Here is a 14,964-nt window from a genome sequence, read left to right as displayed (position 1 = left end):
TTTTTGTGATTTTTTTGAGTAATTTTGCAATGTGATGTGATGACCTCTCAGCAGCAGCGAGTGAGGGCACGCTCCTACTCCATTGTCTCCCCCACCCCATCGCCGCTGCTTTGCAAAACCTTGGCTATTATCAGTGGTGTTCGAAAAGCCTGTGTAACAACTGGAGCAAATGGTGGTTTCCCAAGGGGAAGAAAAAAAAAAAAATTGTCCTGTTTGTATTTCTGGAGAACAGGGGGTGACCCCTTTTTGTTTGAAACTACAGATTTCAGGGTGGCAGGGCCGTAAAGCAACCGTCACTCAGCGCAGGGTCACAGCACGGCTGCCGGGTCCTTCCCTGGGCCCCGAGCCCCGGCCGCGCTCCTGCCCCACACCGGGCCAGGCAGGGCCCCACCCCGCCCGGGGCTGTCCCACACGAGCCGCGGCCTCCCGGGAGCGGCGCTCGGGGAGGGCCAGGCCCGAGCCGGCTGCGGGCCCCTGCGGCCGGACGCGGTGAGTGCCACGCCGTGAGGCCGTAGCTGAGGCGGGGCCGGCGCGGCGGCGGGGCCGGGCTGGGGGCGGTGGAGGCCGGGCCGGGCGGCATGATCGGCACCGTGCTCTGCTATGTGCTGCTGCCGGCGGCGCGGCTCCTCCAGGCCCTCCGAGGTAACCCGGCCCCGGGCGGGCGGCGGCGCGGGCAGGGGGAGCTGGCGGGGGTGGCCCGGAGGGGCGGGGATGTCCCTCGCCGTCCCCCGCCCGGCCTGAGGAGGGTGCGGCCGGCGGCCGGGGTCGGCCCGGCTGCCCCGGAGCTCCCCGAGGCGCCGGCCCTGGGCCGGTGGGGCCTGAGGTGAGGCCTGCTGTGCCGGGCCGGGGCTGCTGGCCCCGGCAGCGCGGGGAGCTGCGTGTTCGAGGGAGCAGCTGCCAGCTGTTGTGCTGCAGAGGCAGACTGCGCTTTGCGCAGGGGCTCTAGCTCCTGCCCCCAGCCTGCTCTCCAGGCTTGGGGAGATCCTTGCAGATGGGCTGCTCAGAAACCTGTGATCCCCCAAGGACCTGCAGGTGACTTCGTGGATGGACTTATGTTTTGTGTGCATCACTATTTCACTTAGTTTTCCTAGATCCTGCTGCTGCTTCGCAGTCCCTGCTTACTGAGCTCATTTAAAGCCACCTTCAGCCTGATCCTGTCCCTAGGCCTGTAACAACTACTGGACTGGCACGCTGTCTTCTTTCATAGTGAGCAGAGAGCTTATTCCTCTTTTTTTCCTTATTCCTCTCAAATTCAGCTCCTTTTGTTTATCAACAGACTCATCGTGCCTGGCCAGTGGCATGTGCAAACATTGCCTTGGTGCGCTGGTGTCTCTGATACTAATGAACTTAATTACAAACTGACAGAGACTAGTATGGCTCCTAAAGCTCCTTTTCTAACACATACAGACAACTTTGATACAAAAGATATAGTGAAACTATACATGGATGTTGCTGACTCCTGTATGTTACTGCTGTGGCTGACTGACAGGGATGCAGGGAAAAAAAGTGATTTGTAAACAACGGAAATTTCTAGTTAACAGTAGGGATGAGTGTCTGTGCAGAATTCACAGCAAAATGTAAACGCCATCTCTTGTATAGATGCAAGTGAAAGGAGATGTCTTTTTCTGCTTTACCACACAAATATTAGTATATTCAATATTACATTTAAAGCAGTTTGAAGTGGTTTTATTTTTTTGCCACGTCAGTCATCAGGTAATCTGTAATTCTTACCAGGACCTCTTGTGTGCATGTACTCTCTCTAATAAGGCATATATTGGTCCCTCTGTGTCTTCATTTTTCCATCTCTTAGTAACAGAATGGTTTTTCTTCTACAGCACATTCTTGTGATATATTTTATTTTAGCTGACCTCTATTTCTTAGTCAGTCCCTGGAGAGAAATTTGCTCCAAGTGATGGTCTAGAAGACTTGGCTTCTTAGTCCATGCACCTAATCAGCTAACCTTTAGAGAACTGTGCCTTTACATATGTTGCTGAGAGCTGATAAAGCCATTGCTATTGTGTGCAGTTTGTGACTTGGACTAGTATAACTGGACTTGGATTGTGGCTTAGCATTCTGGAGGAGGCAAGGGAAGTTATTTAGATTTAACTGTTTTTTCTCATAGAAGTAATTTCCTTGGGTTGCTATACCGAATGCTTGTATTGCACAGAGTTACAGCAAATGCATTGAAATAAGGAAAGAATGAGTAAGAAAGCATTTCTGGCTGTCTTATTTTGATTTTGTTTTTAAATGACAGATGCTTTCTCTACCTGTCAAAAGAATGTGCTTCTGGCAAAGAGCCCGTCCACCCAGATAGAAGGTGTCTTTGCTGCAACCACAGGAAGATTGGTCCCAGAAGAGCAAGAAGCCCTTCTCCAGCAGTGGCTGAAGGAAGAAGTAGAGAATTTGCCAGCCAGTGAGAGTGTTCCAGCAGCAAGAAAAGTATCAGTTACACTCAGTAGTGCCTGGTTAGAAGGTTCAGAGCTATTGATGACCAGCCTCAGTGACCTGAATACATCTCCAGAAGTCACCCAGTGTGCTGATCAGCAGCTCTCGGAGCTAAACGCCTTGGCTTCTTCAGAATTGCAAGATCATGCAGTGGCTGAACTGGCAAGATTACCAGCAGAGGAAACAGTGACTGTAGCAGGCAGTGCCCCTTGGGCAGCTGTGGTGCCACAGACAGATCACCAGACAGCTGGCTGTGCTGATATCAATGTGGAAGTGCTGAATGATGACCCAGCTGTGCTGGCCTGGAGTTTAGCATGTGATGCAGAGACAGTGCCACCTGTGCTCCCAGGCCAGCCCATTCAGGATGCAGTGCAGTTTTATCCTGTCCCAACAGAGCTGCCCTACCATGGTCAGTGATGGCTCTGAACCTAATGTTTGGTTTGGGATTGGCATTTGTAGCGAATGTGGTCAGACTATTGTCTGAGCTTGCTGTCAATAAGACGGTGATTGTCCCTGTGGAATTGATAGGATCTGCTAGTGAAAACTGTAAAGTGAGTTTTTGCTGAGGAGGGGCTGGTCACAGCTAGTGGTTTCTGTGCTGTTAGACTATGGTCTGAATATCAATACATGTTCCTTACTGTTCTCAAATGTTGGTTTTGTACTCTAAAAAGCACCAAAAAGTAGGTCTGGTATCAGTATGCTTGACTCTGGTCATGTGTTATCCCTACAGAATGCTATCCAAAGATATCCAGAAACAGCATCTGAAAACCAGAGTGGATGGGGGTTTGCTCAGAGGCCTAGTTTATCCTAGTTTAGGGAATGAGAATTTTTTGGGTCCCCGGAGAACGAAAGTATCAACAAAGTACCCAGTGTAACTTTGCTTTTTGTCTCTTGCTTATAGAGATCTTATGGAGAGACTGGGAGGATCTTTCTGTCCAGCCCTGTGTCTTAGAGCAGGTCTCAAAAAACACTTCTCTCTTTGAATTTCGAGTCATGTCTTACAACATCCTTGCCCAGGACCTGGTGGAGCAGGGCCTTGATCTCTATGTACACTGTCATCCAGACATCCTGAACTGGAACTACCGCCTTCCAAACCTTTTGCAGGAGATCCAGCATTGGGATCCTGACGTAAGTATGACTGAGCCCTCCCTGTATCAGTGTCACCAGAATTTGAATTCCTTGTTTGGTCTAACAGTATTAAGAAAAGAAAAAGATGGGGGCAAGTCCTAGGAAGATACTACCTGCTTGGTAACTGGACACTGATTGCTGTGAGAGTGAGAACTTTCATAGACTGTGTTTTTGGTGTCTGTCTTGCTTTGATTGTAGAAACTAGTCATACTTTGATAGCAGGGCTTAATTTCTATAAACAGCAGAAATAGAGGAAAAAGGACCAGTTTTCTAAGGCAGCACAGGAGGGGAAGCCTGCATAGAAGAGGACTCCATGAATTTCTCTATTTTTTGAGTCCTCTTTGTGGGATGAAGGATCTTTTATCTCATCAGTGGAAAACTGAATGATACACTAATGTGACCCAGAAAGTTAGTGCTTTTCATCTGAAAAGTAGAGGACAGAGTTGCAGTAATGACAATTCTGTTTGGAGGGTTGGCATATGAGTGTGCTTTTCCACTTTCTTCCTTCCCCAAAACAAGCTAACTAGCAAATACTTGTGGAGCAAGTAAGGTCTTTGCCTTCCTTCCAGGTTCTGTGTCTCCAGGAGGTGCAAGAGAACCATTACTGGGAGCAACTGGAACCAACGTTCAAGGAGATGGGTATGTCCTACTTTTGTGAGTCTGGACATCCAGCTCATGGGACTGGCCAAGCAATGCTTTCTGCTTAACATCTTCAAAGTACTCAGTTTCAAGAGACCTCTTTCTGTTTGCCAGGTGGCTGCTGGCCCTTCTGAACTATCTGCCTAGACTTTTATCCTTTCTTTTGCAATTTATGTTTCTGAGTTGAAAGATCAGAGTAACAAAACAGAGGGCCCTAGAAGGACAAGGAGAGAGAAAATACCGCCAATGACTAACAATAAAGGGTGATTATTAGAACAGAATTTGCTATATTGCTGTACCCAAATGTAGTAGGAACCTTTTCTATACAGACTTGCTGAGCCTAGGGTAGTGACTGGATAAACCTTTTAATAGGTGATGGTTTCTTTTCAGGGTTTGCATGCTTCTATAAACGGAGAACTGGGACAAAGACAGATGGATGTGCAGTGTGCTACAAGCACAGCAGGTTCCAGCTGATCAGCCTCAGCCCTGTGGAATACTTCCGGCCTGGCCTGGACGTCCTCAACCGGGATAATGTGGGCTTGGTGCTGCTGCTGCAGCCTGTGCTCCCAGAGGAACTAGGGCTGAAGGCAGTCAGCCCTTTGTGTGTGGCCAACACTCATGTGTTGTTCAATCCCCGTCGAGGAGATATCAAACTGGCCCAGGTGGCCTTGCTGCTAGCAGAGATTGACAAAATTGCAAGAACTACTGAAGGCAGCTACTATCCTGTCATCTTGTGTGGAGACCTGAACTCTGTACCTGATTCTCCACTGTACAAATTCATCCGAAATGGTGAACTTTCCTACCATGGAATGCCAGCCTGGAAGGTAGTTTCCAGCCAGAGTTGGGATTGGATAGCACTTTCTTGTATGTTGCTAGAGAAATGCATGGCTGCATTCTTTCTCTTGTGAGGAGATAGTTTTAATACTGAATTTAGTTATTCAGCAGTCTTCCCCAGTGTCTCCAGCACTGCAGGGGAAAGAAGCAGACAAGTGTGTGCATGTTGTTTCCACCACTGCTCTTTTGGTTTCTCTAGAGCAGACTTGTGATAATAGACCACTTAATTGAAAGTATTTTTTCCCTTTCCTATTGAGTTTTTATGCCTGAGTGACTCAAAGTGTAGGGAAATGCAACTCCACCAAGACTTACTGAAACTTTATGTGGACATTTGTTCCAAAAGAAGTTTGAAGTGGGTGCTTATGCTATAGTCTCTTGTGGTTATGTCTTACTGTGTATTTGTGATCTGTATATGGTTGGTGTTCAAGCTAAATCATCACTTCAATAAGATGCCTGTAAAGTATCGTCAGGTGACTTTCAGCTAATTGTATCTGTCCCCTGCAGCTGAAGGTTTATTATACCTGCACCATATTCTGAATAGCTTAGTTTAGTTCAAGCCTTTCTTTGAGGACATTCTCCTGTCTTGCTCTTGGCAAGTGTGTATGTGTGCATTGTCTATGGCTTCCACATCTGCTCTGTGTCACTGATGGTTGCTCTCCTTGTCTGCCCTTTTTGCAGGTGTCTGGTCAGGAGCACTTTTCCCAACAATTGTATCCGCGGAAACTGCAGGCCCCGCTGTGGCCAAGCTCCCTGGGTGTAACAGACAAGTGCCAGTATGTCGCCCTGTGCCAGCCAAAGAAACTTGGTGAGCTCCAGTATGCACTGACAACATGAGTCTGCTGAGGATGGGCAGTTTCTTGGCCTTGCTGTCTCTCTGAGTAGCTTGGGCATGTACTGCAAGAGGCACTTGACAAAGATTCTTTCCTTCTACTTCATATATGAATTAAATACAATTTTTTCCAGAACCTATTGCTGTAGCCTCATTTCTTCCATTTTCTTTCTCTAGTCAGGAGCTGAATGTTCCTCTACCAGTAAAAATTGCTTTATGTATCTCTTTCATATTCCTACTTATGTTTTTGTGCAGTTGTAAACTATGTTTAACAGGCACAGCTTTCATCTACAACTGTTTGGGGTGTGGTTTTGGATATTATTTGCAAACCACTGTAAATAAATAATTTCTAAGACCCAGTTACAATTATGTCTGTTCCCTGCATCCGTAGAGGATTAAAAAAATGGAGCCCACTCAATAGCTTTGTTAAAATCTTGGATATAGAACTTATATTCAGCCTGATTTCCAGAAATGTTTTTCTCAGCAGACATGGCCTGGAGTTGCACTGGAGTTGTTTTGCTTGAAAGTCCCTTGAAGTTTTGGTGTCTCAGAGAGAATGTTCTTACTTTGTGCTGACCATAACTGTAGCATTTGAGGGACAGCAATGGCTGTGCTCTGTTCTTCTACTTTTATACGTCTGTTCTGTTCTACATGTAGGTTATTAGGTGATTTCTATTCTCATAGTATCATAGTGCTTGGGCACAAAAGCCTCTCAAACCAAAGAGGTCTAAGAGGCCCAAAGATCTAAAATATATGTAGGTGTTCCCTGGAGATGTGACTTTGCTGCAGTTACTTTCTTCTTTTAACTTGCACTTTTCTCGGCAGGGAGACGTGAATACAGCCGTGACTTCCTGCTGCAGTTCCGCTTTTGTGATGTTGCCTGTGAACGACCACCACAGCTGGTCCTCTTGGAAGGTGTGACAGATGCTAAACCAGGTATTAATGGGAGACTTTCCAACTTGTCACTCTCCTAGCTCAATGGAGCCTCCCCCCTGGGGACAGACTGAGGGAGTTTGGACTGGAGAAGAGAAGGCTTCACTGGGGCCTCTTTGTGGCCTTCCAGTACTTAAAGGGAGCTTATAAATAAAGAGGGAGAGTGACTGTTTACAGAGGCATATAGTGATGGGACAAGGGGAAATGGTTTTAAACTTCCTAAAATTCTTTACATAGAGGATACTAAGGCATTGTGCCAGGTTCCCAGAGAAGTTGTGGATGCCACATCCGTGGAAAATCTTCAAGGTCAGGTTGTATGGGGCCCTGGGCAGCCTGATATAGTGGGTGACATCCTTGCCCATGGGATGGAGGGATGGACCTAGATGATCTTTAAGGTCCCTTCCAACCCAGGCTGTTCTATAGCTATGATTCTGTGATTTCAAGGAAAACATGAGGTAATGCTACAGCTTGTGTTTCCTTTGGATATTTTCCTTTTAAGATGTTCGTGACTGGAAGCTATGTGCTCTTCTTGGGCAAAAAGATTCATTTGGTTTCAGGAGAAGCTTCTCAGATTTGGGATGAGCAGCCTGTTCTGGGATATGTGTAGGTCTGGCTGGAATCTCTTTGCTCCTTTGCAGACCGCCCTGCACATTGGCCCAAGCCTGCTGCCATGGTGAAAGACTGTGATCCCCAGCCATTCATCCCAAGGTAACTTGGTGCACCTTCAGTGGCCCCAGTCTTCAAACTCAGCCTTGTTTTCCTGAGCACTAAAAATCTGGCTGATGCAAAGACTGATGTAAATGAGAGAATGAAAGACAGGAGGGCTATCTGGGAGAGCTAAATCCATCCAGGATTGTCCCAGCAGCTGGGTGCTCTCTGTCAGCATTGTGTTGGTGAATGAAGGGCATAGGCATATATAGGACTGGGTATTGAAGACAAAGGAAACTCACAATCTGTCTTGCTTTGGTGTAAGTGGAGTGAATAGTTCTCAAAGATTTTATATGCTCACAAGTAAGAGTAGTTTAAACAGTTGCATCAGCAAGGGAACATTCAGCTGTGACTGCAGTACTGAAAAGGCATAATTCTCTTTCCTTCTTGGTAAACAGTGACTGTTTATGTGCAGGTGTTCAGGTGTTATCCAGCATGGCCTCAACCTGACCTCTGTCTACAGCCACTTCTTGCCACACCGGGGACGCCCAGAGGTCACGACGATGCCCATGGGGCTTGGAGCCACTGTGGATTACATTTTCTACTCAGCAGAGCCTGTGGAGGACAAGGCGGGTGAGTGCAGCAGTGCAGGGCTTATCCCTGTGACATTGGAAGAGGACTCTGAGACTGACCAGATGGAAAGTGCATTGCATTAAGCTGGTGGATCTACAGGATGTCTCTTTGAAATAATACACAAGATGGAAATAACATTTGATTATGTACCATGAGGAGACACAGTTTATCTTTGCTGTGAAAAATTGAGGTTGCTTAGGTTCATGTAGACTTTCGAGTAAGCTAGACCAGAATTGATTATTTTCTTCTGTATAAATATCTTACTTGTGCTCCTGGTAACAGGTGGTGCTGGGTCCTGAGTGCAAGGCTTGGACTTCTGGTCTCTCTGAGACCACATGCTGTTCTTGGAAGGAGGTGACTCTGGTTCCCTTACAGTGGCATGTTCTCTCTGCTGCTGGAAACAGGAGTTCTGTTGATGAAAGACTGCATGTAAATGCACCCAGGAGCTCTCTTGGAGCTGATTTGGGTCATGTCAGAATCAAGTTTGGGGAACATTCCTGGAGGTTAGGAATGAAGAGATTAATTCCTCCTTGGGGGAGAATCTGAAGCTAGTCCGTAAAAGGAACTTCTCATGTGAGCAACTACCTGGTGAATTTGAACTTGCTTCCTATGTCTGCAAGTATATGAAACCATGAACAGCAGTATTGTAGGATGCTCACTGCTTTCACATCTAGGCTCAAAGGTGCATGTAGTGTTTATGCAGGCTGTCTTCATTTATCAGGGAAAGAACAAGAAAGGATTGACAAGCATCCCTCTGTGAGTGTGCAGAATTAACCTGCAGTGTCAGTCTCTGGCTGATGTTTCTTTTCATTTTCTTTGTCAGGTCGCAGGCTGTACAAGGATGGAGCCCTGAAGCTGCTTGGCCGTCTTTCTCTTCTCTCTGAAGATGTCCTCTTGATGGCAAATGGCTTACCAAATCCTTTTTGTTCATCTGATCATCTCTGCCTGCTGGCTAGCTTTGGCTTGGAGATCTCCAGCCTCTGAGGGAGTTAGTGTTGGTTCCCTTTCCCCAATGAAAAGCTGTTCTTGATACAGCAGTTAAGGCTCTGGATTGCACAACCTGCTTGCAAGAAAACCCTTTTCCTTGTCATGCCCTAAAAGTCCTTTTCTCACCTCACACCCTCACTAAAAGCAGGGATGGGAGAGTTAGAGCTCTTATTGCATTGATATTTTCTGCATCTCTGCAAACCTGAACTGTGTTCCCAGTGGGCTGCCAGATGTTTTCAGGCATTAGCATCTCTTAAAGGGATCCTTGTTTCACTGCCTTGTTTAGGAAGTGTTTTTGTGCTGCAGGAACCAACATAACTCCCATGTTTGTTTGTCCCTGTGTGAGATTTTCAAGGAGCGGAAAAAAGAGGGGCAATGCTCTCTGCTTTTGGTTAGTTTAATTGCTACCAAGGAGCATGGGATGTATATGCCAATACTCTTTCACACCAAAACAATAGTTCTTTTAATTTCTCAGTAGTAGTTCAGTACTTTCAGGGCTAGTTGTTGCTTTGCCTTTTAGATTGGATCTGCTTACTGCTTATAAATGTCTTTTACTTAATGATCTGTAAGGGCTGACTTGCTGACAGAAAGGTTTGTGTGGTGTAACAGTTTTTACAAGAAACTGCTTGCTGTGACTGATGGACCAGGGAATGGGATTGCCAGGAATAGAGCCAGGGGTCCTACAGAGCCACCCACAGCAGCTCTAGAGCAAAAGACTAGAGGCCTTGGGGATGGCTTCTTTCCTTTCTAGCAGTCTCAGAATGGTACCTAATTTGTAATTTTTAGCAAAAATATTTAGGATCATCCCAGTGAATATCCTGTGGAAATAACTACCTTGTAAGGCATGACAACACTAGAAGGCTAACTGTGATAACTGTGGTTATCCCAAAAGAGAGATGAAAATGGAAGGCATGTGAGAGTCAGCAGAGCCATCAGATGGAAGAGCTGTTCTTGTCACTTGCCCTGTTCTTTTTCTCTGTGCACTCCCTATTGCATTCAGCCTGCCAGGGGTCAGTAGCCAACCTGTAGCATCCATTTGTGCCAGACTGAAGGTTATGCTGCATCCTTCTTCTGGACCCAGCCATGTTTAGGTGTAGATAGAACCCTTAGGATCAACTCCTGTCTCTTGACATGTGTTGGGAGGAAGGGGAAGGCTGTGTAACTTGGAGCCAGACTGCAGTCACTTGGATCCCAGCGTACCTTTGGTGTCCTGTTGGTGTGCTTTTGTAAGCGATGGCTTGGCCAGTACAAAAGCAGTCAAGCTGCACCTGTTCCTAGAGTAAATTCTCCAGTTCAGCCTGACATTTGGTGCTCAGTTTTTCCCTAAGAGATGGAACCAATATTGGCAGAAACATCATCAATCTTCTGTTCACAAACAAGGCAGGAAATCCGGTCCCACCTCAGGTTTTTGCCTGAGGAAGGTATGGGAGACTTGAAACATTGTTTGTTCTTCATGGTCTGTATTGAGGGACTTTGATATTTTAAATGTTACTTTCTTTATTGAAAAATAAAATCCTGCTAATTTAAGAAAATATCACAAGTAACTGTGGCACCTTGTATTTTTGGCAGTTGTACCTCTGAAGACTTCTGGACAAGGCTTTGCTGGCTGCAAGGTGAAAGAGGGCAAATTTGCTACATAAGGGAGTAATGAGCGTTGAAGAGAGGGAAGAAATAAGCCTTGTTTAATCTCCCTAAAACCCAGAGGTGGCCTCTTTGGCGTTGGGTTTGTCTTGCCTTCTCCATTCCTCACCTCACCCCCCCACCCCTAAAAAAAGATTTGCTTTCAGGAACCTTTGCCCTCCTCCTTAAGAAAGCAATACTGCTGATCTTTTACAGCTCACTTCTGTAAACTACAAAAACAATGTGGGGGCGAGGGAGGGGGAGTTGTGTTCTGTGCCCTTATGAGTGTGTAAGGACTGCATATTCCCCTCTTGCCCTGCCAGATGGTATGGTATTTGTCTGCTGATGTGTGGATGGCTTTTGCTACCATTTGTGAGTTTTTGTAAGTGAACAGCAGTCTTGGGGGATGTGAATTATTTTGCCAGTAGGTAATAGTTCTGGCATGGCACTGGTACATGGGGAGGGGTGGATGCAGAGGTGTGGCATTTATATGACTATGTTTATCTCAATTTCTGCAAATACTCTTACTCTGATTTTGTAAGTGGTTGTATTTATAAAGAGAGGGAAGGAAAGGGTGAACTGAGAGCTTTGCTTTCTATCTGGCTCAGAAAGAGGTTGCCAGAAGGCAGCCTGGTTGCAAATGACTCCCTCCTGCTGTTAACATTGTAATAGGAACCTTAGAAGACACTAAAGGTTTAACAACAACCAACCAAAAGCATCACAAAAAATTCTGTGACACATGATGTTGGCACTTAGAACTTTAGCTTTCTGCTTCTATTGTAATTGCTGGTTGAGTCTGAGGTCAGTTGGTGAGGAAGTGTTTATATGTGTGTGTGTTTGTGTGTGTGTGTATGTGTGTATGAAAGCTGCCATAAGAGACCCATGAGGTGTGTACCATACACCAGGAGATGAACTAGTTGTCCCTGCACTGCCTGAAGCATCCTGCCAGTCCTGTGATATAACTCAGCTGGGGGACCTGTGTTCCAGTATCACAAGTGTTTTTTCCATTTTATGTAAATCAAAACCTTGACTTGTGGGCAAATTGCGTGGAAGCATCTCAGGGAGGTTTTAAGGTTCCAGCTATACTTTGCTGGAAATGTAATACAGATCAAACTAATGCTTTCCCTTTCCATGCATGAAATAATATGGTATGCACTTGGAATTGTTGAGTTTTTGAATACTGGATATGGAGTCACATTCAGAGAAACCACAGGACAATGTTTACAAGTCCCCTTATTCTTCTTTCTGGAGGTTATGGTGCTCCCAGACTGACTCAAAGCCCTGTGCCCTGAGCCAGCAAGTGCCTTGTTGGGCACTTATAAGTGAAACTATGGCAGAAATGCAGGACCATTGCTAGTGACTGCATAGAGACACAAAGGCACAGTTGAAGACTTGATCTCTGTGTTTATCTCTTGTATGGATTCTTATGGAGGTGGTCTGTTTCAGGAAAACAAGGACCCCTGTGTTCTAGAACACTTTGGAGTTAATATCACATGGATCTTGGAGACCTGTGAATGCCACTTGGCTGTGTGGGATTATAGGAGAGGTTTGGAGGTGGGGTGGGTAGAAAGTTCCTAACTAAAATTGTAACTAGCATATAGATGTTGGGGGAAAATAATGTGTTTTGTGATGCTTTAGGATTAACACCCACAGATAAAATCAGAGCCTGTGGTAATGAGCATTGTAATGGGATTCAGAGCTGAGACTCCAGATGTAGCTCTTAGAACTGCTTCTGGACCTAAATGCATGATGAGTTGTCATTAACACAGTTTTCTGATGGATTACAGAGCAGTCTGTAAATGGTTATGAAAGTAGAACAGCAGTATCTGCAATGCTCACAAAGGGACGGTGTCACAGAGGTAATTAACAGCTACATCACCTTAGTAGTGATGTAGAGTTCAGGGAGGCTGGTGCTGTTTAGGGGAAGTGATGCCAGAGACCACTGGCAGTGTGTGTACGTTTCCTGTGAGCAGCCTCCTAAGCTGCAGGAGCGTGCAGCTGTAGAGGCAATCAAGTATTTGACAAAGTATCTTTGCTAAAAAAAAGCTTAGTTTGCACCACAGCTGCTAGGCTGTATTAGTTATGCTGTTTAGTTAGAAATTGGACTTCCTTCATTTTCTCAGTTTTAAGTTCGTTGCTTCAGGAGGTTGCCCTTCATAATCAGTTTTCCCAATTACATGGGATGGGAGGACTGGTAAACAATATAATTGTTCTAGCTTCTTTCCTGTTCTTAATAAATGAAAGTTGGCTGCTGTTTGAGGTCTTCTTTCTCCATGCTTTTATCTTATGAGCTCTCTCTCCAGCAGCTGTTTTCCCATGACTGCTCTGTCCAGTTATGTTTCTGAGTTACTGATGTTTATTTTTTCTGCAGCTGTATTTCTTCAGTTAAAAGTTACGGGTGGAATTCTCTAGGGCTAAATTTTATTATAAATGCAACATTTAAATGGTGTCAAGATGTAAGACAGTGGGTTTCCTCACCCTTGAAGAATTAAGTGGGAGGAGTGGGAGCTCTGAAACTAACACTTAGATGGGAGTAACACTTGTTATATAAAACAAAAAACTCCAAGTTTCAGATTTATTGTTAGTGCTCTGTACACCACCTGCTTTGTGAAAGCAGAACTCAAGAACACTTGACCTTAGTTTCTCTTCTCTGAGGAGTCTCCAAGAGGTCCTAAGAAGTTCAGTATCTCAGCAGATCAAGGTATGAGTCCTGCTCTTAACGGTGTGTTGATGATGGTATTACTACAGTCCAATATCTGCTCCCATTGCCACCAACTCAGTATTGAACATTTATTGGATGTACTGTTTAGAAATTTGCATGGGTCATCCAAATGCAGGTGAACCCTTACCTAAAGGGGGAGCACACAAGTGTTAGTGGGATACCATCACCTTTCAGGCTTCCTGCTGTGTAGACTAATTGAATTGCTGGCTGTGACCTGCTTCTTACCAGACTGTAGCTGCCTGGCCTGTAGTGCTTCCCATAGCACTGTCATGCTGAAATGCAGGTGCTGAATTGAATATACTGCATTGTGTTTCTAAGTATGATACTGAGTTTCTGAAGAGAACTCACCTGTTACAATGATAACCAAGATGACAGATTTAACAGCTGGCATGCCTCTGACTCCTTTTGTCAGCTGTAAATGTTCAGCTTCTCCTGTCAAGGCAAGTTGTCCTTCAGCTTCCACTGAAAATGTCATTCTAGTCTTGAAGCTATTTTTATTTTTATTTATTAAAAAAATTATTTATTTTCTTTCAGATTTAGAATGTACATTGTTGTGCTCTTATATAATAGCTGGAAAATTTTTTTGAACTTTGATAAGATAAATACAGCAGCTTTCAAGGCCAGAGTTTGGCAAATGGGAGAAGGACTAGGCTAGAAACTGGCTTGTGCTACAACAAAAGATGTATTTGTTCCATCCAGTCTTTAATTTATCCATACCAAAAAAAAAAACAACCCAAAACTTGGCTTCAAGCCTTAGCAATTTTATTCAGTTTTTTGTTCTTTTCTTTCTGGATGCAAAGCCTTCTACTTATATAAATTCAGTTATTGGCCAGTGGAGCTGGCCACAGCTGGAACTGCTCTTGAACTGGGAGTAGATCAATGCAGTAGTTATTCTGTAGTTATTCCTCTCCTCCTTTCCTCTCTTAAAATGAGATTAGAGATAGGATGGCACTCACTCTTTGCCAAAATAAAAGTATAATCCAGGAAAGCAAACCTGGCTAGTTAATTTAGTTCTGTAATGGCCTGCTATCCACAGCATGTCATATGCCTTTGCCTCCCATAATCCTGCAGTGTTTGCATGGATGGTACTCTTAAGGCTCAGATCTCACTCTCACATGAATGAACTTCTGTGTGCTTTTAGACATGTGAGAGCCTTTAATCTTGGGCCTCTCAGTGTAAAAACTAACAGGATTTTTTTTTGTTTGGTTGGTTTTTTGTTTTGTTTTGGTTTTGGTTTTTTTGTTTTTTTGGGTTTTTTTTGTTTTTTGTTTTCTGCTTCAACGCGTTGTTTATCCTCCCCACAATAAAGATTTCCCACTTAAGGTCCAAGCAGCATAATCTCTAACTGACTTGAAAACCTAAAAGTGTGGGAAAAACCAGTAGCAGGGGAAAAGCCTGATGTAAGAAGGAGCAGAAGGTTTGTGGCCACTTCACTGTTTTGCTGTTCTCACTCCACTGTCTAGCAATGACCCTGATCTATAAATCCATAGGGGATAGAGGAGTTACTGATTTAAAGCAAAATCTGTAAGACATGGACCACAGAGTG

General features: G+C 44.9%; 1 protein-coding gene across 3 annotated transcripts; it reads left to right on the top strand.

Annotated features, from left to right (window-relative positions):
* Positions 1 to 364: 364 nt before the first annotated feature.
* Positions 365 to 10,866, top strand: ANGEL1 (angel homolog 1). 3 transcript variants are annotated; one of them, XM_056494236.1, is made up of 10 exons: positions 365 to 489; positions 2,255 to 2,854; positions 3,347 to 3,573; positions 4,143 to 4,212; positions 4,603 to 5,036; positions 5,725 to 5,851; positions 6,701 to 6,811; positions 7,447 to 7,516; positions 7,932 to 8,089; positions 8,913 to 10,866. In XM_056494236.1, the coding sequence occupies exons 2-10, from the start codon at positions 2,488 to 2,490 to the stop codon at positions 9,071 to 9,073; spliced, it is 1,725 nt and encodes a 574-aa protein (XP_056350211.1). In that variant the 5' UTR covers positions 365 to 489; positions 2,255 to 2,487; the 3' UTR covers positions 9,074 to 10,866. The 3 variants fall into 3 exon arrangements, with proteins under 3 accessions (XP_056350211.1, XP_056350210.1, XP_056350212.1); XM_056494235.1 differs by lacking the exon at positions 365 to 489 and adding an exon at positions 534 to 642; XM_056494237.1 differs by lacking the exon at positions 365 to 489 and adding an exon at positions 923 to 1,032.
* Positions 10,867 to 14,964: the final 4,098 nt, after the last annotated feature.

This window comes from Oenanthe melanoleuca, chromosome 5 (assembly GCF_029582105.1).
Source record: "Oenanthe melanoleuca isolate GR-GAL-2019-014 chromosome 5, OMel1.0, whole genome shotgun sequence".
Lineage (NCBI taxonomy): Eukaryota > Metazoa > Chordata > Aves > Passeriformes > Muscicapidae > Oenanthe > Oenanthe melanoleuca.
Note: the sequence above shows the minus strand (reverse complement) of the source record. Positions and strands in the feature narration are given on the sequence as shown.